The 25,432-nt window shown below is 41.8% G+C and overlaps 1 protein-coding gene across 9 annotated transcripts in view; it reads left to right on the forward strand.

Moving 5' to 3' along the window:
- The window catches only part of LOC141756943 (uncharacterized), a 64,191-nt gene extending 38,975 nt beyond the window's left edge, over positions 1–25,216 (forward strand). For 5 of the 9 annotated variants that reach the window (XM_074617006.1, XM_074617009.1, XM_074617008.1 and 2 more), the window contains one exon: positions 24,266–25,216. In XM_074617006.1, coding sequence (XP_074473107.1) covers positions 24,266–24,455 — 190 coding nt within the window. In that variant the 3' untranslated portion in view covers positions 24,456–25,216. Of the gene's footprint in view, positions 1–22,641; positions 22,718–24,265 lie in introns of all 9 variants that reach the window. The other 4 variants (XM_074617011.1, XM_074617013.1, XR_012591554.1 and 1 more) reach the window with 3 other exon arrangements.
- The last annotated feature ends 216 nt before the right edge of the window (positions 25,217–25,432 follow it).

A 25,432-nucleotide genomic window follows, 5' to 3' on the forward strand; every position in this document is an offset into this window, starting at 1 on the left:
CATTCTTGCTCTTTCTCTCTGTCGTGCTTATCTGCGGGGATGCCACTCACGCTTGTTTGATATCTGTACTGTGGCCTCGTTTCACACCCGTATTGTTTTCTCTCTCATTCACAGTCTGTGGTGACTCTTTTAAGCATCTTATTTGTCAATGAATGCCTCTTCGCATCAGTGATATGCATATGCGGCGCCAGGCGCGGCGGCGGTAGGCTGGAGGATTCCTCCGCCGAGTCTCCGAGACTCGTAGGACGAAGGCCGCGGACTGATCCATTGAGATGAACATTTTGTGACAGCGCCTACAGAAACAACTCATCACTCGCCATTCTCCCCACACACCCATCATGAATCAGCGCTTCCTGACACACATCTCCACTGACACAACATCGCACGACGGGGCCGGATACTCGCACGCTGTCCTTCGATTGCGATAGACCAGAGAGTGAGTTGGTGGAGCATAAGAGACTCTGGGCACGGGGAGGGAAATTGGGATGACTCTTCATGCATCTCAATATCTCCAGCTTTTTCTCTCACCGTGTATCCCTCATTCACTTTCTCTGCCTCTCTCCCTTTTTTCTTTTTTTTTTTACAAACTCCAGTGTGCCGTGAAATATTCATCCACATTAAAAATGAATCACAGCGGCTTTAAAAGATTTTAAAAAGTAATAATAGTGTTAAAGGAGACCTGGAGACATCTCACCGTTGGCTCAGTGTGGGTGGAGGATGGCTGCCAGACACGTTTGTCCGATAGAGCCCCATGATGGAGCAGCGCTGCATGTTTTGCATAGTTAAACAGGCTGTAGGCTGATAAGTTTCACAGGGAATTAACTAGGGATGCTCAGTTATGGCAAAACTCATAACCAAGATTATTTTGGTCAACACTGAGATCCTGATTATTTAACATGATTATTGACTTTGGAAACATCGTGCATTTAGGAAGAGCATTTTGATTATTTTAAAGTCAAATGCATCAATCTGGTGCACTTTGAGAGCAAAATTAAGAGGCTAGATATACAGTATGAAGAACTTTGTGCACAATTTGTAAACAATTTAATCATTAAAAAAAACATTGTTTGTGTATCAGGGCTATTAAAATAGTTAATCACAATTAATCGCAAATTAATCGTAAATTTTGTATCCGTTCAAAATGTAGTATTACTACTCTTGGGTGGGCAAATATGCTGCTTTATGCAAGCTAGTATGACATGGTTGGTACCCAGGGATTCCTTAGGTTTTCTAGTCTTCACTCTAGCTTTAAAACTGAGTCCGTAGAACCTAAAATTCGCAAGTTGCGTTAATGCGTTAAAGATATTAGTGGCCTTAAAATGAATTTGCGTTAAATTTGAGAGCCCTGATATATATATGAATGGTGATGATGCGGAACAAAAAAACACACCCACAAAGCGTGATAAACGAGACGGGGTCCATGTTTCAAGGCGGGTCGAGTGGGTTGCCGACATCGCCGCACTGAGGACAGTCCGCCCTGGTTGACAGTCACGCCGGGAGCACGGGGCTCCGTCCCATCAAGGAGATCCTCCCACACCGAGCGTCCGTCCCTGAGCCGCCGAGCGGGGCCAAAGAGTATAGAAGCAAAGAGACGAATGTCCGGTGTTTTTTTTTAACAGCCGCTGCCGACATTTTAACTGAAAATGCTTATTATATTTATAATATTTTACTGTTCAGCGCAGGTCATTTCAGTAGAATATGACAACAGAGTAGAAATAATTTGGTTTTACTTTTGTAAGGCACTTTTTTGGCGGACGTTTTACTGGCGTAGTTGCTTTCAGTCCAAAATGGCGGAAGCCTAGCTTCGATGCTGGGCGCTGACATTGCAATCGAACGAACAATTGACTTTCAGTTCCTGGTGATATAGGTTTTTTGGCGGAGCGAAAGCGAACAGCTGTAAAGGAAAGTGGTGCGCTGAATCTATAACACAAGACAAAACGAGAGTGAAATGGAATGTGGCACAATAATCGTTTTATGTCGATTATCTTGTTTCCATAATTAGCCCAAATCGTAATTGAAATTCGATTAATTGCACAGCGTTAGAAATAACTGATTGCGTTACAGCGTGTGAGGAAATAACATGCAGTTTTTTATGCGTCTGAGTCAAGGGAATATGGAGAAGTCGTACTCTAAAGTTGAGATTCTAGTAAGAACAATGTATAGTGTCTTTGCTGTCAGTCATGTCGGTGTTAAGAGCTGTGGGCTGTGGTGCATGGAGCCCTCATTCACACTACTCCTGCCCTCTATAATGTGCTTCTGTCTACTTCCCGGTCTCCAGAGTGCTACTCCTCAGCTTGGGCTCACTTTTCCTTTCACCGCCTTTGATTCACTTTCTCATGTGGCCCAGAAGGGCATAGCAGTCCAATTCAAATACTCTCCACATGGTCCCAACACTGGCCCATAGCTACTGACAGCTCCTCATTGTCCTGGTTTTATCCAGAGGAATACGCTGCTTCACAGACATCAGAAAGAGGCGCCTTTTCCACTAGATTGCTTGTGTCACTTCCTCCGCTCTCTCCCCCCTTTTCTCCGTTTTTCTGCGCTTTGAATATAAATACATTTCACACCTAAATGGGGATGAGGAGAAGTGGTGCAAACTCACAGCCCTGGATTGGGTGTGTAGGAGCAGCAGGAAAGAGGGGTGAGAGGAGCATCAGAGAGGTGGTGAGGAGGAAAGATTGCCTCGGCAGCTGCTTACAGCTTTGCTTTCCCTTCCACCGCCAAATGAAGCAGAACCTGAGGTGTTTCTGTGCACAGTTTATTCAGGGAAACCAACATCTGCACTACACTGTGCAAATGAGCAGAAACTTAAATATCAAATAATAATCCAAATAAAGCTCTGCCTGCATGGGTGTGGGCACATTCAGCTGAGCTCCTCTGAAACACAGTGACGTGTGAGCAAATTATAGATGAACGTCTCATGTTCACGGTCACAAGGATATTTCTGAACCTGTATCCAGCCTCCAGCCATTCATTAAACATTGACAATACTCTGCCATTATCATAACAGGCAGTGAAAAGACCTGACTGAATAGAATATAAAATGAATTCCCGGGAAAATACAGAGGTTAAGAGAAAGGAGGCGAGGGAGAGTGCGTCTGTATTTGAAGAAGCAGCAAAGCAAAAGAGACGGAAAGAAGAAACAGGACAGAGTATATTTATTACAGTGACAGAAACATGTGTGTGTTTGTGTGTGTGTGTGTGTGTGTGTGGAAAAGACAAAGACATAATATGAATTTTAAAAAGGAACTTAAAAATCAGACTACCCTGTATCAGTTGAAATGATGCTCATATTGGACTATTATGGCAAAAATTCCATAATAACCTTTCAGCATATTGTAATTCAAGTGTTCTGAGAGAAAACTAGACTTCTGTACATCCTCATGGCTCTGTTTACAGGCTTTAAATCTCCCGTGACGGGATCCTTTGGCCAATCACAGGTCATTTCAGAGAGAGAGAGAGAGCGCTCCTATTGGCTGTGCTCCGGCTGGTGGGCGGTGCTTGATATTTCCTCAACTGATCTCAACCTGGCTGCCGGGTCACAATCTTTCTCATTTTACAGCTAAACAGTACACTACAAGATGTTTCTGAAAACATTTGAGGCGAGAAATAGGCATTGCAGTAACAGAATATTGATTCATATTTGATCAGCGCTGCCTAGTTTGACCAGCTCAGAGACGGCAGACTCCAGATCAGCTCTGATTGGTTGTTTTCCTCCGGTCTGTGAAATCTTGCAGATGCCATCAGGAGCACCGGAGGATACAGAGGAACATGATTGTTTTCAGATTATCTGTCTCATCCACTACTATCAGGATATAGTGACCGTTTTATAAAAATAACTTTTTTTAATCATACTTGCTCCATTTCTACGCACTGCTGCTTTAGGTGAGAAAGCTAAAAAACAACAACAACAATATACTGTATACTACCTGCTCAGCACCAAAGAGCAGACAGACAATTGTTCTTCTAATTATGTTTTATAGGAAAACTCTTTGTAGCAAAATTGCTGGCTGGATTACGTTCCCCAGCAACACTTTTTTCAAGAGTAGGAAGCGCTACATGATTCATGAAGAGGTTGTCGAGGTGGATGGTGGGCGTAGAAACTAAGTGCGGGTCTTTGACATTTGGAGACCAGGATTCACATCCTAAGGGGCCTGTGTCCACCAAAGCGAAGTTAAAAATGTCGGCACAAGGTAGAGAAGGGAAGGTTGAAGAACGTAGAGAGAGAGGACGGACCCGCCGGACTATGTGGGTTCATGATATTAAATAAAAAATGATCTCTTCCGTTGTTGTTGTTGTTCAGTTCAGCACTTGTAGCTACATGTAGGATGTGACGGTTGGTCTTTGTGGTATTTGTCCCGCCCTTCCTCCACTGTGATTAGACGACTGGCTTAAAAACTTTCTTACATTCGTCATACTGTATACATACATGTACCTACATGAAATTTGACCACAGAGGCACATGTTTGTTTTTTTCCGATTACCTGTCTCATGCACTACTGTCAGGATATAGTGACCGTTTTATAAAAGTGCATGTTTTTTTAATCATATTTGCTCCATTTCTATCCACTGCAGCTTTAAAAAAAAGAAAATAAACTTTATAAATCAAATAATCAAAAACTACCTAGCTTCTTTTCTACTTTTATTTTAGTGTTTTAATTTGTCTTTTTAGTAGTTAATGCTTTGTCCTCTATTTTAAGTTATTTATGTACTATATATTGTCCTTTACTCTTTATTTTTATGTTTGTGTATATTTCTGTCTTTCAAAAATTCAATAAAATGCCAATCACAAGAAAAGCTACCCAGCTCAGTCAATGGTACACTTATTGAACCCTGAGGTTAAGTCCCTTCAGCCAGGCAACATCAGGATAATCTGCAGACTGCAGAGCCAGGATTTACTTCTCTCTGATATTTCAAATCACCAGGTTGTCCATATCTGACAGGAAATTGATCCGGACACGAACAGATTTCCTCCTTGCTGTGTATCTTAAACCAATAATAGAGACAGAGAGTAGACAGAGAGAGACAGAGATACGTATAAAACCGACTGAAAGACAACAAGACGGGAAAATAAGAGCTGGTGTGTTTTCAGTTTAACTGGATATGAGAGGTTTCCGTTTCTCTAAAGAAAGATTTGTCAGATTCTTGACTCTGACCTTTCGCTAACAACCCTGTCAGAGCTTTCAGACCTGTGTGTGTGTGTGTGTGTGTGTATGTGTGTGCGCTTCCCCCGTGGATGATAATGGAGAAGTGGTGTGTGTGAAATGTGTAAAGGGCAGGGCAGGCAGTTCTTCTGCAGTAATCCATCTTTACTTCAGGGCTGAGCCGCGGAGCAACAGGCACCTCACAGGGGAGAGGGGAGAAAATACACCGAAGGCATCACATCTCATTCATATGAAAGAACTCAGAGGAAATGCTCAGCCAGCAGGAGCGCAGGATTTTCACAGCACGAAAACAAGAAAATAGAAATGAAGAGTATTATTTGTTCCATATAGTCTCTGCTGACAGCACGACAGTTACAAAAAAACAGGCATGCGAAGTGTTAGCAGTGCATACATCTAAAAAAAACACATTAGTCTCAGACCATTCACTGGAGATGTGAAACCGTAAAATTCTTACATGTCCCTACAAATGTGTATCCGTCCACCCAGGAGTTTGTTTGTGTGAAGAAGTGACAGATATAGGGCTGGGTGTGAAACACAGGGAGAGAGGGAGACACACCAAGAGAAGAAGGAGAGCGACAATCCTTGTTCATGCTTTTTGGCAATAATCAAAGAGCCCAACTCGTGCCAACAGTGAGTGCCAGATGGTGCCCATCACCATTGTGCCATGTCTTTGAACGGGGAGGAGAGAGGAAGATCAAGAGTGGCATGTGGAACAGCGAAGCACTGCCTAATGTGGATGATGTGTCATATAAATACTAATCACGTTAGAATCACACCCACAGCTAAATTAGCTCCCTAAAGCTCTTCCACTAGCACCCACTCTCAATCTTCTCCCTGCTTTGGCACCGAGCTTATGTCATTACCAGAGATGATCGATAGATGAGATATTAAATGCTGAATGCTAACGCGTTCATTAATGGTTAATAAATCATTTTCCTAATGCTTCCTAGATTCTTATAAGCATTTTTTTGGTTGCCAGTTTGTAAGAAATCTCTTCTGCATTAAGAAGGGATATGCTCTAAATCAATTAGTTTATGTCGTCCCACCTCGTCTGCAGGCAAACATGTAAATAGCCAACGCTTGGTCAGTGGCACTATGTTTCAAACTATGATGATAGGTACTGGGGGTGGGGGAACAAATCAATACAGCATAGTATCACAATATTTTGCGTGGCAATATTGTATCGATACACGGACGTCAAGTTTCCGGCTCAGTCTTAAAGCTATACAGTGAAGGTACTGGCATCATATGAAACTAGAAAACCTAAGGAATCCATTGGTACCAATGTCACGTTAGGTTGTTGGGAAGAGCGATAAATAACTCCAAAGTTACACTAAATTTTGGCAAGGAAAAACTGGCATGGCCATTTTCAAAGGGGTTTCTTGACCTCTGACCTCCAGATATGTGAATGAAAACGATGAACAGATTTATAAAACAGATGTTGACAAGTTTGCAGTTGAAAAAAGGTAATAAAATCGCTTTCGCAATATGTATATTATCCCAATACTCAGCATATCGTAAAATGTTTAAAAGCTCAATAAGATCGTATCGTAACTTAAGTGTCGTGATAATATCGTGTCGTTGGGCATCTGGTGATTTCCACCCCTACTAGGTACCCCTCTAGCGTGTACATGAATGTGCCAGGGACAGCGTATCAGTTTCTGCTCATTACATGCATACAGTCTCTTTTCAGAATAAACTTCCAATGTAGGTTTACTTACGCAATAAAACTATTTGCTTAGGTTTAGGAAAATATCATTGTTTGGGTTAAAATAAGTATGTTTATTACCTAAAATAACTACATTTGTTACGTAGCTGGTGTTAGTAAAGTACGGAAGTTACATAACAAACTACAGTAAAATAAGTCAACATTAGCTCTTAACGGAGCCGGCCACCATGTTTCTACAGTAGCCCAGAACGGACAAACCAAACACTGGCTCTAGAGAGGGATATTCACATATTCATGTTTTCACGTTTTAGCATCGGTCACTGTAGTTCTCCTCACCACTAGATGCCGCCAGATCTTACTGCACCTTTAAAATATACTATATATATATACAGTACATATATGTACACACACATTTATTCTTTACCTAATGATCTATGAATCTTTTGGATACAACTTAAACCAAGCTGCTTTTAAAGATTACAAAACCTACATGACTTGTCAGAGGCAACGAAACCAATCTAAACAAAACAAACTGCTATTCTGTTAGATATGTCAGTCATATAGTTTTGACCTCTCAAGGAAAAACTAAGGAAAAGAAAAAGGAGATAAACATTGGTGTTAATCTGCTCCCTATTTTCTGCATCTATGCACACGTCTTCAAACGATCCCCCCCACAGCTCACCTCAGCCCTAAATCCTCATTACCCCTCGAGACTGTCTTCATCCATCCCACCTCCAAATGCAAGAGAGCTGAAACAAAAAAAACACACCTCTTTCACGCAAAGAAAACTATATGAGGAAAGCGTCCATATGTTAGTGTGTGTTTCTGAATGGGTGCGACAGAGATAAAGATGGATCCTAACTGCTAGTTGTTGTTTTTTTCAGGTGGCAATCTGCCACCCTGCCGTCAGACCTCTCTCTCTCTCTCTCAGATCTCCTCAACAGCCACTCATCCATCAGAGCCTTCCGCTTCAGCAGCTATCACTCAATACCTCAGTGGTGCTGAGCACAAACAGCCACTGCGTGCAACCAGCCATCACCTTTTCCATTTTAATTCACCTTAGCTGACTTACTGTTCAGTTCATTTACCATGGTATACATCCAGGTGACTTTTGAACAGATTACAAAAACTCTGCAGTACTTTAGTGTCTACCCATCGCTGAGCGTCGGATAAATATCCACTGTGGGCGGGCGCTTAGGAAAAATCCTGGCTTGAATGTTCGGACAGACTGGGTAAGCACACCTCATCACATATGTTGCACTAAATTTGGCCCACAACAGCTCCGGGAGGCCGAACACTAAGTTTTGGTCCAATTTCCTCAATACCAGCACACAGCTATTATCAACTCGGATCTACACTGAATTGAGTCCAACTGCACTGAAACTGTGAAACTGCAGACTTACAGTTGGACTGAATTGCAATTGCAGGTTCAGCAGTTCATGGCCCACAATAACAGGTTAACCATGCTACAGTAGCTCAAACTTTCCTGCTCAGTGGCTGAGAAGCAAGGCAAACTGCAGACCCGGCACTACCGCCCAACCCTGCGGTTGCCCTCAGCTGTACAAACATTTTCATCTCGTCGTTTTCCCGTACTGCAATTTGACTGTTTGGTTCACTCTCACTGCTCTCATGGAGTTGTGTTCGGCCTCAACAGGTTTTTAGCTTAAAAAAAAAAGGTCTAAAAACCCACTGAACTCTACCTGCTCAGCTCCAAACAGCCGACAGACGCAGTTAGCAACCAGCTGGTGAACATAGTGCAGCTAAAGAGACAGATAATTCCCGAAGGAGTGGGTGGAGACCAAAACAGAGTCAAAAACATAGTGATTACTGGACTGATATTCATCAGGTGGCCAGAAACACGACTACAAATGAATGCTAATGTTGCTCTGTGTCTGCTCAACCGTTTGCAAACAAGGTCATTACACTATAGTTCAAGATTTTGGGTAATACACTTTTTCACTTTCTGGCGGGGAGTTAAATGAGAAGATCAACACCACTCTTCAACTTTCAACTTTATTTTTTTCCCGGAGGGCAATTGGTTTTTGCATCAAGCAATAGGTAAGACAATAAGAATACAAATGCTTACATTTATTTAAGGTACATTAAAGGGGGGGTGGCACTGAATTTTTCGTACTTTGGGAAAAAACAACAGTGGTCCCATTTACAAGATACAATAATAGAAATGCTGAAATTCGGGATCAATTATTAAATCAACAACACTACTGTAAATAGATAAATCGTGGGTATAAATACAATCGGTAATTGCAAATACAAGCAAAATAAACAAAAAATAGCCAGCACCATGAAACATTGTCACAACCAACATCACCGACATCTCTCATGTCTGCCTGTTCAATATAATGCTACGTCCGGCAACCGGTAAGCTTAGCTTAGCAAAAAGACTGGAAACAGGGGGAAACAGCTAGCATGGCTCTGTCGAAATGTAACAAAATCTGCCTACCAAAATCTCTAGATCACAAATCAACACATTTCATCTTGTTTGTTCAATCTGTACAAAAAACAACAACAACAAAATACATATACTGAGCTATTCTTCGCCAGGAGCAGTGACATCCTTGCCTGATATCAGACAGAATTGTCAACTCCATTTTCACTGTAACATTGCTTCCACTCTAACAGATTTTCATGGGTTCTCCACTCTAACAGATTTTCCTAACAAATCATCAGAGACCAATGTATCCGCCTGGTTTTAATGGTGGAGCGGGGCGAAGTAAAAACAAACTACGATGTTGTCTATGGCGCACAGCATGACAACGCTTCACAACAGCTTGACAACAGATTGGCAGCTGATTGGCTATTCTTTAGTCCCCCCCCCCCGCAGCGTTCATTGGTTTGATTGCTTTTCCAACCGAGAAAACAGTTTCATGTCACGATGCCAGACGAGTTGGTGAACTCGAACTCGGTGGAGTGGGCGGATTCAAAGGTCTGGACCCAAGCAAGTGACTTCCTGGAGTCTTGTTGTCACTGGTTTGCCAGGCAACCACTGGAGACTCACAGCACCTATCCAAGAAATAGTCTGGCACACATCCCCTGTTGCTGCTGGCTCTTGCTTCATATTTACCATAAAGACAGGAGAGTGGCATCTTGTTAGCTAACTCTCCACCAGAAAGCAAATATTTCCCCAAATTATTGCTTTAAAAGGTGATAATATGTCAATGTTGTGTTTACAGCTTGTTTCTACTGCCCCCAAGTGGCCAAAAAATCTATAATTTCAGGCTTAAGAAATACGTTACCATAACTTTATTTCATTTTCTCACTCTTTATCTCACACTTATGTTGTCATCGCTCTACATCTCACCTACCACTCCCTCTGTTATGCTACATTTAATAATCAGGTCGCTCATAGCAGCTTCTGACAGACACAATGATGTGATAGCAGCATGCACGCACGGTGAACTCCCAAAAGTAATGAGTGTGAATTCACAGTGAACAGCTTTTACCCCACTGCAGCAGATCCTGGATGCTACCAGCCTCGCGTTTGGCTGCTGGTTCAGTGCAAACTTGTCTCGTTTATACACTTTGTACAGCGTCTTCCCATGGTACAACGAGCTCTACAGAGTAAACAAAGCACTGAATGTTATACCACAATAGCGGGTCAAGTCTTAAGCTGGTACAGGCTACCCCTGATGGGACTGTAAGCTCCTGGCCTGCATCTGCTTTTATTTCCTCATCCCTAGCTTATGCTTCCTCAGTAATCAATCTTAACCTCGCTTGCTCTTTATTTACGAAGCTATTTGATGCAGAGGACTTTCTCTGATCTTAAATCTCCCAGGTTCTTCGTCTGGTCTCTTCAATAAACAACATTTTATGTTATTTAGGCACGGAGAGAAATACAAACAAGGTGAGAGTCTGCACTCTCTCTCTCTCTCTCGCTGGGAATGGCTGTGCTGTTGATTTTTGAAAAACAAAGCTCTGGGGAAAGTGCCAGAGGTCGCTAATAAGGTCACATAGTAAAATCTATGTGGGTAATTGCTATGAAAATGTAAATATTGGGCATTCATAATGACACAATGGAAAAAGATGCTAGCGAGAGGACAGAGATGGAAGGAGAGACAGTAACATTAAAGCTATATAAGGTTATTTAAAATACAGGTTTCCCTTTGTTTATTCTGAATGGCTGCCAAGCACTTCAGCACTTAGTTATGAAGCCAAATGTATTGACCTTGAAAAAGGCCGAATTTGTATCCCAGAAAACATAGTTTCAATACGACATATTGTTCTGTCTTATGCTGAGAGGCGTTTTCGTGTAATGTGATCTGACTGCTGGTGATGTGCATTTAAGCTTTTAGCATTTCTGATTAACATAAATTATATCGCATAGTCAAACCCTACGTGGATAGCATAAATCATATAATGACGTGTCCCTGAGGTGTTAGTCATGTTTACAGTGTCAGTGTCTTTCTTTTCTTGCTCAGTCACACAATCTCCTCCCAGCGATACAAACTGAAATTATACTTTGCCGACATCGATTTCTATTGGTTCTTGCCCGAGTCTACTATCTTGTTAGTGAAGCCTTCTGTATATCTTTAGGTTTTTTTGGTTTTTTTAATGGAGGTGTGGCAAGGTTACTGTTTTCCAGCTCTGGTTACACTGAGACAGACCCTCTTTCAATCACAATCAGTTCAAGCCATCAGCCAATAAAGAGAACCTGACAACACAACTTGTAGACTAGCTGTCTGGGTGTCTGGCTTGAGATCACACCTTAATTATCTCATTAACTTTAGATGTAAGACAATTTCATGATCACAACTTAATTATCTGGAGCTCATACTTAGTTTTTAAGCCTGTCATCCTGAGATCCTGATTTAATTGCATTATTTCCAGATATCAGACACTGTTCCAACACTGAACACATTGAAAATGACTCATTGTCTTCAGACAGTTTTTTAGCCATGCAGTCTGTCGGTCGGTTCATCACTTCCATTCTGACTGAAATATCTCAAAAACTATTGGATGGATTGCCGTGAAATTTTGTACACAGTCATGATTCCCAGAGGATGAATCCTACAGAGTTTAGTGATCGCCCAACTATTCCCCTACCGCCACCGTGAGGTTGACATTTGTGGTTTTGAGTAAAATATCTCAACAAAAATTGGATGGATTATCACGACATTTGGTACCATAGACTGTATATAAGAAGTGGACGTAGTCACCATGACTTCACCCATTGGTTTGTGGACTGCTGTTTTGAAGCCTCAAGTTCGGCATGTTGACCGTCACCATCTTGGTATTTGGTTGTCCCCATCTTGGTTTTTGGCCGTCACCATCTTGGTTTTTGGTTGTCCCCATCTTGGTTTTTGGACGTCACCAACTTGGTTTTTGAACGTCACCAACTTGGTTTATGGTTGTCCCCATCTTGGTTTTTGGTTGTCCCCATCTTGGTTTTTGGTTGTCCCCATCTTGGTTTTTGGGCGCCCCAATCTTTTTTTGGCTGTCTGTCGCCATCTTACTTTTTGGCCTCCGCCCTCTTGGTTTTTGGCTGCCGCCATCTTGGCTTTTTGCACCCAGAACTGACTTTGAGAGGGTGGAGCTAAGCACAACCAAACGCTGAAGAAGACATTTTTTGGAGACCAATTGTGAAATGGTTAAAGTTGTAAGACGAAAACACAGACAACGTCGTGGTAGCGACCTGTCAATCACAAGGTAGCCACGCCCTAAAGCATCCCCTGCTTTATGGTCTATTTGACTCTAAATGGGACCATCATTTACTAAATGAACATCATGCTGTATTGAAGAAGACTTGAAACTAGCGATTGAGACCATAAACTCATGTTTACAATGTTTACTGAGGTAATAAATCAAGTGAGAAGTAGAATCATTTTCTCATAGACTTCTATACAATCAGACGTCTTTTTGCAACCAGAGGAGTCGCCCGATGCTGGCTATTAAAAATAATGCGGGGGTCACGTGATGCGGTCATCGTGAGGAGTCGTTTTTCGCCGACCTCCCGTCACCACCAGATACAATTTACAATTTAAAGTTACTTTTTGACCCAGGCTGGACTTTCTAAACGTGGCTATCTATGTATGAACATGTCCGCTTCTGATCCAAACCAAGTTCAACGTGATGCCGTGGCTAGAACTCGCTCAGAGCTGAAGAAACTCCAGACCACTAGCATGGAAGCTACAGCTAACGTTAGCCAGCATGGCGCCGCCACCTGCGAGGAGGAGGGCTTGGCTACTCTCCTCGCGCAGGATGTCACACAGAAAATCAGCGCCTTAATGGATCAGAAGTTTACCGAACTTCATCTGACTCTGGAAGGATTTAACAACCGTATCGAAGGCAACACCAAGCGCATAACGGAGGCTGAATCACGTATCTCAGATGCTGAAGACTTCGTGACTTCATTGTCTAACAAGATCACGGCTCTAGAAAAGGAAGTGAATACTCTCTCACAACGAGCCGAGGACAGCGAAAACCGCAGCCGCAGGGAGAACATCAGGATTATTGGTCTGAAGGAAGGCACGGAGGGACAACAACCAACTTCATTTTTCGAATCATGGCTCCCCAAACTACTGGGTTTGCAAACCAAACGAGGGACGATTAAAATCGACAGAGCGCACAGATCCCTCGGCCCTCAGAAGGAAAAGTATACAAGACCGGTGATCATCAAGCTGCACAATTTCTGCGACAAACAGAGGGTCATGGCTGCAGTCAAGGAAAAAGAGAAGCTTCTGTACAACGGAAACCAAATCTACATTCGCCAGGACCTCTCGGTCCAGGTGAGGCAGACCCGACGGGAGTTCAATGATGTTTGCCAGCGTCTCATCATGCGAGGGATACGCTTCCAGATGCGCTTTCCAGCCAGCCTGTGCTTTTCGTACAACAACCAGGACTACACTTTCAAGTCTCCACGCAAGGCTTGGGAGTTTGTGAAGGACTGGGACAAATGAAAAACTTGGTCAGGTACAACTCCGTCTCTTTTCCTGCTCTCTGTGGGATGGGGACATGAAGGAATATTTTGAACTAGTTTAGGGCGACTCAGCTGTCTCTTGTACATATTCTAAGCTTCATACACCCGAACATTATACACGTTTCCTATACATCCATGAGCGCACACACACATTCACTTTAGCTGGTTGTAGAACCCTGCATTACGCACATGCACACAATTACGCACGTAAATAGTCCCGTAGGCTACAGCCGAGCGCGCGCTCTGGCAGATACAGACACTCTTTATAATATACCCAGCTCTCACGTGTTATTTATATTCTGTTTTGAGAAAATAACAGGGACAATACTTTGTTTTAAAACGGTCATTGCATTTCTTTTTTGTGTGTGAATAATCTAATGGACTGGATAAAGTCAAGGCTGACCTCAGTTTCTTATGATCTTGGCCTTTGATAACGTCTTTTTCAGTTCATGTGGTGTTTCTGCCATACATAATCTCTCCTTTTGACAACTTCCTGTTCCTTTTGAGTTGCATAATTAAGACCTTTAAAATGCTGAGTCGCCCACCACCTTTTATCTTTATCTTTTTTTTTTTTTTATCGCCACACTAATAAGTTGTTGCCTCTAATGATTTTTTTTTTTTGTGTAACACTGGAATGAGTAATAATTAGTATAGCCCTATACTGTTGGACAACTGTACTTTTCAAGGTGGTAGGTGGCGGGAGGGTGACAGAAGTTGATCTGGATCTTTAGGGGTAAGTTATGGGATCTAGATTTCTCTCCTGGTTTGGTGGAATGTTACTTCTCAGCTTCACGCACCCAAATGTGTTCACCATTTGTGATTTTTGTTGTGTTTTCTTTAAGAAAGTGTTCGATAGGCTCCAGCTGTCAGGCTTTGTTTTTGAGGGTAATGTTTTGTGTTTTATTTTTTGTTATCCTGTTCCATTGTTTTCAGTTTTCTCATGTAATAAGATGTCCTCTCTCTCATGTAAGACTAGATCTTATCAGACTTCTCATCTTAGTTTGGGTTTTGTAAACCCATTTGCAAATATGCTTCCACCCATTTACCTTGTTAGTGGTTGTACTTATGAGTGATCTCAAAATGACCTCGCTAAATGTTAAAGGTTTAAACCATGTCGTCAAGCGCCAAAAGATTCTTACTTTACTAAAAAAGGAGAAGTGCCACATCGCCTTCTTACAGGAAACCCACCTGTCCGATCTGGAACATATTAAATTACGTAGAAATTGGGTTGGGCAAGTTTTTTATTCCTCCTTTAAATCCAACAGTCGAGGTGTGGCTATTCTCTTACATCGCAGCCTTCCTTTTACATTGGATAGAACAGTAACCGATAAAGAAGGGCGTTATGTGCTTATTTCCGGATACATCTATGGAGAGCACATTTTACTGGGTTGCATTTACGCCCCCAATATATATGAATCTACCTTTTTTCCCAAACTTCTGGCAGACATGTCTGACTTTTCTACCTCCTTTACTTTGATAGGTGGTGACTTTAATTGTACCCCTGACTCTACTGTCGATCAATCTCCTCCTAGGCCTATTCCTTCTCGCAAAAGTCTTAAACTGGCTGAATTTTGTACTGACTTGGACTTGAATGATGCATGGAGAGTTCTTAACCCAACAGGCCGGGACTATACCTTCTTCTCTAAGCCTCACCAGTCCTTCTCTAGAATTGATTTTTTCCTTTCTTCCAGGACACTTTTAGATAGAATTAAAGACTGTATTATAGGAAGTCAGACTATATCTGACCACGCCCCTATCAGCGTAACCATTGGTCCCCCGTATAAAGACCCCTCTTGTAGACACTGGCGCCTGAGCCCTTCCTTATTAAGCAGCCCACCCTTTGTTGATTTCCTTAGTAAAGAACTTAAACAATTCCTTGCTGAGAATAAATCACCTGAAGTGAGTTCTACTACTTTGTGGGAGGCAGCTAAGGCTTACCTTCGTGGGGCTATCATATCCTACACATCAGCACAAAAGAAAAAGGCTCTCAAAACCCAGTTAGAGTTGGAGAAGAAAATTAAGGAGTTGGAGGGAGAATTTAAAAGTTCTCCATTCAGGTCCATTGGGGAACAGTTGGATGCTACGCGTTCTGCTTTAAATCAACTGTTAACAAAGAATGCAGAGTCTTCAATATTTTTTGCAAAACATAGGCTCTATGAATCAGGTAATAAACCAGGTCGCCTGCTGGCCCGTCTGGCCAAGGGGGGGAGCGGTTCAACCTCAATATCGGCGCTCCAAGACACCAATGGAGTTAGATGTCACAAATCTACTGAAATAAATAAAATTATGAAGGTCTTTTATCAGAAATTATATTCATCAGATGGTCTCACCTCTGAGGAGACAAGGGGAAGATTCCTTGGCAAAATAAAATTACCAACTCTCTCAGATGACCAAAAGGAAGGCTTATGCAAACCAATCACAGAGGAGGAGGTTCTGGAAACTATTCGGGTACTTAAAGGAGGGAAGGCGGCAGGGCCTGATGGGTACTGCCCAGAATTTTATAAAAAACTAGGGAATATCATAGTAAGCCCTCTTACAGACATGTATAGAGATTCTTTTGAAAATGGCTGCCTCCCCTCAACTCTTAATCTAGCTAATATCTCCCTTATTCTGAAGAAGGGCAAACCCCCCGACCTATGTGGCTCCTATAGGCCTATTAGCCTTATCCCGGTAGAAAATAAGTTGCTTACCAAACTACTTGCTAGGAGGTTAGAATTGCTTCTGCCCTGTATTATTAATCCTGACCAGATGGGTTTTGTTCATGGGCGCTACTCACATACAAACATTAGACGGCTGTTGAATATTATCCAATTTACTAACCATTTTAAAAAGAAGGCCCTCGCCATTTCTTTAGATGCCGAAAAGGCGTTCGATAGAGTTGAGTGGCACTATCTATATGACGTCCTTGAGAGGTTTGGTTTGGGGGGGGATTTCCTTAAGTGGATCCAAACTATTTACCACTCCCCCACGGCCTGTATTATAACTAATGGTCTGCGCTCGGGCTCCTTCCCTTTGGAAAGGTCCACACGCCAGGGCTGCCCTCTAAGCCCTCTGCTCTTCGCCATCGCTCTCGAGCCGTTGGCAGAAGCCATTAGATGCCATGGAGATGTGAGGGGTATAGCTGTCGAGGGTACCACTCACAAAATTGCGTTATATGCTGACGACATCCTTTTATTCCTTACCTCTCCTGAAACTTCTGTTCCCACCATCCTAGCAATAATAAACGAATTTAGCTATATCTCAGGCTACAAGATAAACTTTAGCAAATCCGAGGCTATGCCCCTGGGCAGCTTCAGTGATACCAGCATGTTAGTAAATTTCCCTTTCAAGTGGTCCACTGCTGGTTTCACATACCTAGGTCTAAAAATATCGCCAGATAACCACGACTTATGGAAATTTAACTTTGCCCCTGTACTTAATACAGTGAAACAAGATCTGGTTCGGTGGCATGATCTTCCGCTTTCACTTATTGGTCGTGTTAGCCTGATAAAGATGAACGTACTCCCTCGACTTCTATACCCTCTACAAATGTTGCCACTGCGCATCTCCAAAAAAGTTAACAAAGACTTGGAGAGATCCTTTTCAAAATTTATTTGGCACGGTAAAAGGCCGAGACAAAAGTTTAGTTCTCTGCAGTTGCCCAAAGAAAAAGGTGGTTTAGCGGTACCCAACATGCTCTTTTATAACTGGGCCTGTCACATTCGTACTCTTTGGACTTGGTTACACTCATATCTTAGGCTCGAAACTTGTGTAGACTCTTGGGCGTGCTCCCCTGAGTCCCTGTGGAGTTTGGTGACATGTGGACCGGAAAAAATTAAAATGAACATTAAGAATAACCCTTTAATTATCAACTCTATTAAAGTGTGGCGGGAGATCTCCGTTTACATGGATAGACGAGGTGTCAAATCCATGCTGTCTCCCATCTGTAATAATCAGGAATTTTTACCAGGCTTGAGGCTTTCTTTATTCCACTCATGGCGTGACAAAGGGATTCATGTGATAGGGGACGTGTTTGAGGTTAATACCTTGATGTCCTTTCAGCAGCTTCAAGACAAATTTAATCTCCCTAAAGATCACTTTTTTGCATATTTACAATTAAGGCATTTTGTTAATACACTTGTAAGGCCTACAGAGGACATTTCCATCTATAGTGAGGCAGAAAAGTTTATCCGTGAGCAGAAGGGTTTTAAGCACGGAATATCCCGTTTCTATTCTGTACTTTACTCTCAGGATAAATATGACACGACCAAATTATCACGCAAATGGGAGGGTGACCTGGGTAATGACTACAATGAGGAAGACTGGCGGGAAGCAGTGCACCTGGTGCAATCAACCTTCACTTGCAACAGGCTTGCGGAGATTCAATATAAAATATTACATAGGCTCCATATAGCCCCTGTTACCCTCCACAAAATATCTCGAACCATCTCTCCCATTTGCGGTAAATGTAACACAGACCTTGGGTCCCATTACCATTACTTTTGGGGGTGCAATCGGATTGCTAGATACTGGAATCACGTAGCCCGAGAACTGAGCGGGATCTTTAAGACTACAATAAGTAAGGATCCAGGGTTATTTTTACTGGGTTTGCCCTCTAAAGTAGTTTCTCTCTCGAGAAATCAGTACAAATTGCTGGACAAACTTCTACTCCTTGCTCGTAAATGCATCCTGCTAAAATGGGTGAAAGACACCCCACCCACAGTAACTTTCTGGTACAGGGAGATCTTCAATGTACTGCCACATGAAAGGATGAGTGCAGTCCTTAGGGGTGTTGAGGGCTCATTTATTAAGATCTGGAACCCTGTCCTGGACTATATACCATCAGAGCTCAAACACACTCTGTTGAAAGGCCAATACCCTTCAGGGTGGAAGCAAATTATGCCTAGTGCCACGTAAAACATAAAATATATTTCTAGGATCACCGTTTACCACTCATGAGAGTCTGAGGACAATATACTTTACTCTATGAGATACTATCTGCTATTCTTAGTCTTCTTTTTTTCTTTTTTCTTTTTTTTTTTATGTATTTATTTTTATGTAGGTATGTGTGTATGTATATGTAGGTATGTATGTGTATATATGTATATATATATTTATATATATATATATATATTTATTTTTGCGATCAGTTTATCCACTGTTATTTTATGTAAAATGTCCCTTTTCACCCATTTTTATAATTCATTTATTTTTATTTATTGGTTTTGGGGGAGGGTGGGGGGTCTGACTGTATAGAATAACTGTTGAACATAACATTGCTGTGAGCCTTCTGTTCTGAAAATAATAAAAATATGTTTGAAAAAAAAAAAAAAAATAATGCAAGTTTAAGGCATTTCAGCATTGGCTTCACTTCTCAGGTAGATCACCGATTGGTACAGATCTTCACGGTCCCTTCAAGATTCATTGTAATATCTTGCTAACACTCTAAAGTAAGATGGTTAACGTGGTAAACCTTACCTACTAAACACCATGTTAGCATTGTGAGCTTACTTTAACATTTAATAAAGCCTTTCAGAGCTTTTAGCATGCCTGTAGACTCTCAGCCTTGTTTTCTCAAGTGGTGCTCTTAACTCTTTGTGAGGAGTTTTATTCAGGTCTAATTGCTTGTCCAAAATCTAGGCCTGCAAAATACAATTGCCCTTACTGTCCAATATTTCTAAACAGAGTTTCTGCTTGACACAGACTTCAACTGACTGCCTTGAATGACTTCTACGGTACTGATCAATGCTGTCCACCCTCCTGTCACCTCTACTTTTCCTTTAAGGCATTATAAACCTTGCCTTTTGCCTCAAGCGCAATAAAAAAAAAAATAGGCTTGCACTGCGGCCAAACCTGCAGCTAATTAATAGAATTCAGTTTGGATCACACAGTGAAAATATATGCAGTGAATAGACAAACACATACAGTACTGAGGCAGTGCAGGAATCAGTATTTGAGGAAGAACTTTATTCTGAAGCGCTCAGTATCATACTTTAGATTTTATTAAAATGGATAGCCTGAACGAAATCACACGGGGTTGGATAAATTACCATCTTAAGACTCAAATTTTAGATTCAAACATTCACAAACGTTGGTTTACATCACACTCCCAGTCTGATTGTCAATGCCGGTATCGAAGAAGGATGTTTAAAGGCAGACCACAGTCTGGGACGCTGTGTGACAGCCAAGCAGCTGGTAGGACCACCTCAGAATAATAGTCAGAGGAGAGTGTGATTCCTCTGGGGACAGCCTGTTCTCCTGAGTAGTAATAGGAAGGTTGTTGTTGTTGTGTGTGTCGGTGTGTGTGTGTTGATATTGGGGGGGTTACACTAGGTGGTGTGTGTGTGGAGTGTCTACATGCACACATGCACATTTATCTGTTTTATTGTGTGTTGGCGTATACATTTGTGGGCGTGGTACCTCATCACAGATGAACACCGCTCTCGACAGAGAATGAATGCTCATGTAATTCCAGCTGAAATGAAAAGTTCTCTCTCTTTTTTTTTTTTTAAACGAATATTCAACCTTTAGGAGAGAAAATTGCAAAGATATTTCGAGTTGATTGCCTTTGCACGGCTATATTTCTACTGAAAGTCTCTCCTCCACCACTCAGCAAAAGCACAGAGGATGATCTCCTGCTGGTGCTGTTGTATGAATGTTTTATAGATGGAGGGATGAAAAAGAGATGAAGCCCTGCTCAACCTCTATGCTTCTATTATTTTAAAATACTGTTTTAGAATATTATTTTCAGCTTGTCACATTTTCAGCCTGTAACATCTCTGACTGCACCTAACATCCTCATGTATAGAAAATTCTCGTATCTCCCTCTTTATTCTGACCTCCAGCACACTATACTGTGTGTGACTGTAGTAAAAGCTACAGTATAGACAGCAATATATACTTTATATAATTTAGATGAATCAAATGCTAATTTACTCTAATTGTTTTAAATTGGCAGTTGTGAATAACCTTGAATTCCAGGCAAATGATTTGTTAACTACAAATCTGCTGATTCAATCCCCTCTAGAGATGCGCTGGGGTAGTGCTCTTGGGCAAGGTCGCTGTCTCCCAAATTGAATGATTAAAAAAAAAGAGTAGATTTATACAGTAAATCTCTAAGGATGGAATGACGTGCACCAAGTAAGGTCACACAGTGGGAATGGATAGTGATACTGACACATGTTTTACAGCAAGATATATTAACTTTTCCAGCTGATGTGTGGTTGACTTTGGAGTCACTTTGATCCTCAAACTGAAACTCTGAGGTCATTGTCACCAAGACTCAGAGGGAACGATCCCATCCAGACATGTTTTAAGACATACACAAATACTCTATAGATGGCTCTTCCACAAAAAAAGTTCAATTAACTTGTTAAACGTTCTTAACGTTAAATCTATTCAAGTGTTCATACTGGGAAGTTGATTCACCTCAAAATAAATTATCCGCTGAGTTACAGGTGTCTCTTTCCCAATGTAAGTTTATGGGGAAAAGTATTTTTGGGCCCAATGGCACGTCGCATGACGGACACAGAAGTTGTAGTACCGCCGTTTGGTCACTATGAAAATTGGCATCAACGACTTGCGCTCTTCCTGGGGGCTTGGTTTCACCCAGGAGACCATTGTTCATGTCCCTGTGAAACCATGTTAATGTTGACTTATTTTACCGTAGCTTTGTAATGTAACTTCCGTAGCCTACTTTACTAACGCCAGTTACTTAACAAGCTTAATTATTTCATGTAACAAATATACTTATTTTAACCCCAACCACCTCTTTTCTAAGCTTTTGTTGCCTAAACCTAACCAGGTAGTTTTGTTTAATCAGTAAAACTAAATACTAAGTAAAGCTACGATGTAAGTTTATTTTGAAAAGAGCATGTATGCATGTAACTAGCGTAAACCGACACGCCGTCCCTGACACGTCCAAAACTGACGCTAGAGGGAAGTAGGTGTATCTGCGGGTCCACAGTACTACAGGACATGTGAAAGTGCCCCTAGTGTCAAACTCTGTGCATACTTCCTTCTGCACAGTGAGGTGCACTTTTTTTCAAGGCTATATGGTTTTTATTACAGACCATGAGGTAAACACATTTACTGTGAAACTACTGTGAAAACACTTTTCTTTCAACTTTAGTTGAAGCTGCCACCTATAAGCTCAGGTCAACACAAGCACCATCATTCTCTCCCACACTCGGAGCCTCAAACTGCATAAACCACAGCTCTGACACTCTACTAGTGAATTATGGCCTGCATCTTCTGTAAAACACACCTACTGTAATTTACCCTCAGGCAGGCCCTGAGGTAGGGATCAGCCTATATAGCCAAAAAAAGATGTGAGGACGAAAGAGGAGCAGCGGAAAATACTGTGTTAGGTTCACGGTTTCCTGCCTGCCACAGTTTGTGGGCTCAGTGTGCAGATAATTAAGGTTGAGGGTGGACAGCTCCCTACAGCGCCGCTGTGGCAGCGCCGTGGACCGGGGCTATTCATTTTCACAAAGAGGGAACACAGCGGACGCTAGGCGGGGGCCACTGGGGAGCTCTATAGGGAGCTGAGCTGTACGGTGGCACAAATAGGGAGGCTGTGAAGACGTGGAGTACTTTATTTACTCTGTTCATTTCAGGCCGGTAGAGCAGCAGAGACTTTCCTACTGACTAGCACCACATTTTACGCAGGTTTGGAGGTTTGTTTCCAGCTGTGAATCGGTCCCATCTGCCACAGAGAGGTTTAGTTAAAGTGGCTCTTTTTTCCAACCTGCAGTAAATATTGCGGAGGAAAGAAATCCTCTCCGCTGCTCTTTGTACCCACTCACTTATTCACTGTTTACTGTCCGTGCCCGATGCCTGCACTGTGCTCCCGTCTGGAGTTTGATGTTTCATTTGTTTATTTTGTGCATTAGAATACCAGTGGACATCCAGAGTGAAGTGGTTGAGTGACTGAGGGAGTGGGAGCGATGAAGCCAGATGGATATGAATGTGAGAGCCCTCATTGTTTGTTGCCTAAAAAACTCCAGGCCCTGCTGCTGCTGCTGCTGAGCTCAGTCCTTCTCGCTTCCTCTGCAGCACTCCTCAACCGAGGGAGTCCTCTTTATTTCCAGCATCTGTGCTGTGATGAGAAACACCAGCTAACTAGGCCACTGCATAATAAGCAAGAATAGCAGCAAAGAAAAATGAATAAAAAAAGAAAAGAGGGGGAAAAGAATCAGTTCACGAGGGGGGAAAGCTTACCCAACATGTAACTGCTGACAAAAGTAATTCTCTGAGCAAATATTGTCCTTATACGTTTATTGCAGATGCATTCATTTATTATTGCTTACATTTACCTATAGCTTCTGCAGAGGTGCATCAGAGTTCACATCTCATTTCGGCGCTGAAGCCCCTGAGCTGTACTGTCATGTGACAATGCACCTTGCTGACTTTTCGTTTGGTGTGTGTGTCAACTGCAGTCCTGGGATCCCTCCTGGTGCTGCAACGCTTCTGTGATACTCAGCATTTTAGCCCTTGATTCACTTTGTCAACAGCTTCATTATTGTCTACTAGGAGGTGGCAGATGCGGGAGTCTTCACCGCTTCTCTTTCATGCTTTTCACTCGAGTTCTTTCTTGTATTTTGCGCACGCTCTTGTTATTACTCCTTATTTCTGCAATGTTTAAAGTGGCTTTAATTGATTTTTTTATAATAACAATGTGACAATATGAAAGGGGCTTCTCGTAGTGATGAGTCTACAGGGAAATATAACTTGAATCTGCAGTTCCCCTCGGCTTTATGGAGCTTTATAACGAGTTTCAGCTCATCGTTTTCAGAAAAAAAAGCTCTAAAAAGCCACAGTACTCTACCTGCTCAGCACCGAACAGCAGAGAGACACAGGTAGAGACTAACGGGTGAACATAGTGGAGCGGACAGATATTTTTCTGGTAGAGACCAAAACCAGAGCTAAGTCAGTCAAATCAGTTATTGCAAGTTTAAACGCACATTATGGCTGCAACTAACGATTATTTTCATTGTTGATTAATCTGTTGATTATTTTCTCGATTAATCGATTAGTTGTTTGGTTTATAAAATGTCAGAAAATGGTGAAAAATGTCAATCAGTGTTTCCCAAAGCCCAAGATGACGTCCTCAAATAACTTGTTTTGTCCACAACTCAAAGATATTCACATATAAGAAACTGGAAAAAGAGATTTAGACTTTTTTTCTTAAAACAAAAACCACTCAAACCAATTAAAGCAACGGTTGCTAGAAATGAGGCAATTATGATTAAAAAAGTTTTTCTTATAAAACGGAGCCATGAGGAGGTGCAGAAGTTTAGTTTTCTCTCAGAACACTTGAATTACAATATGCTGAAAGGTTATTATGGGATTTTTTCCCAGTGATGCCAAAAACATTCTGCTTACTGCAGGTTTAATCGATTATCAAAATAGTAAGCGATTAATTAAATATTTGACAACTAATGGATTAATCGTTGCAGCTTTAACACACATAACTGACATTTTCCCCGCCTTGTCTCTCTCTCTTTCTCTTTCTAGTGTAGAGCATGACTTTCGCCTGCAGGAAGGGCAGGTGGTTCGCACATGGAAGGTGGGCGACCCTCCCGAGGGCTCGCCACAGACGCCGACTCCCCAGCCCTCCACGCCCGACCAACAAGACTCCCCTCAGCAGGTGCGACCCCCTGCCACCACCAAGAAGAACAGGAAGAAATGCTTCTGGTTCCTCTGAGTTCTAGAGGTTGGAGAAAAAGACACTTTGATACTACAATGCACTGCGTGAAAAAAAACTACAAAATGATAAACTATGGAGGTTTCAACTGGAGAATTAAAATGCAAACATGAAACTGTGGGAGGAGAACGGGTTACAAAGGCTATGATGATGTTACCGTTGGAGTTGATGAGAATGGGTTGACTGGGGCGCACATGTTGTTGCTGCTCTTAAAATGCCTCTTCAGCACTTACAGGTTTGATACTGGTGCAGGGAAGTAAAAGTGCTGAAGTCAAATAAAAGCAAAAGTTCAGTCCACAATATGACTCACACTTAGGAAGCAATTAGGAGATATAAAGAGAATATATAGCGGTGGAACGGGGCAAAGGGGCACCGTACAAGAGGCAATACAGCAGAGAGGAGGGAGAATATTTATAAAAGATGAAATGAATAAAGTTTATAGGCAAAGAGAGAAAAACAAAGAGAGAGGATTCATCTTCATTAATGGACTAATGAGGGTCAGAACACCAGCTTTTATATCCAGAGACATTTAAAAAGAATTATTATGACCTGTATTTAAAACTTTTAATATACTGTAATTGATAAACAAACTACTACACATGTCTACACGCACATACACACATACGCATACATAAACAAATGACATATTTACAAAAAAAGGCATAATATATAAATTGAGAAATCGAGTGAGTTCAGAGCTATTCTGCTTGGAAGCTATATTTCAGATATGGATTACTGCTCTATAAAAATATTTTACCACAGCTGGTTGTGTGTGTTTTCATTCTAGGTTCAACAGGTGCTACTGTTGCTGCGGTGGAGCAGTTTTAAATGCTTTACTTTATATACAGTAAGGTATTTCAGTCTGGGAGTTCCCAACCTATAGAGGCGAAGCCCCTCTCCTTCCAGTGGACCCTACTTGACCTTATTTCAGAAAAACGGTAGTCAACGGCAAGAGATAAATATTGTTTTATCCTGAT

This window comes from Sebastes fasciatus, chromosome 19 (genome assembly GCF_043250625.1).
Source record: "Sebastes fasciatus isolate fSebFas1 chromosome 19, fSebFas1.pri, whole genome shotgun sequence".
Classification (NCBI taxonomy): domain Eukaryota; kingdom Metazoa; phylum Chordata; class Actinopteri; order Perciformes; family Sebastidae; genus Sebastes; species Sebastes fasciatus.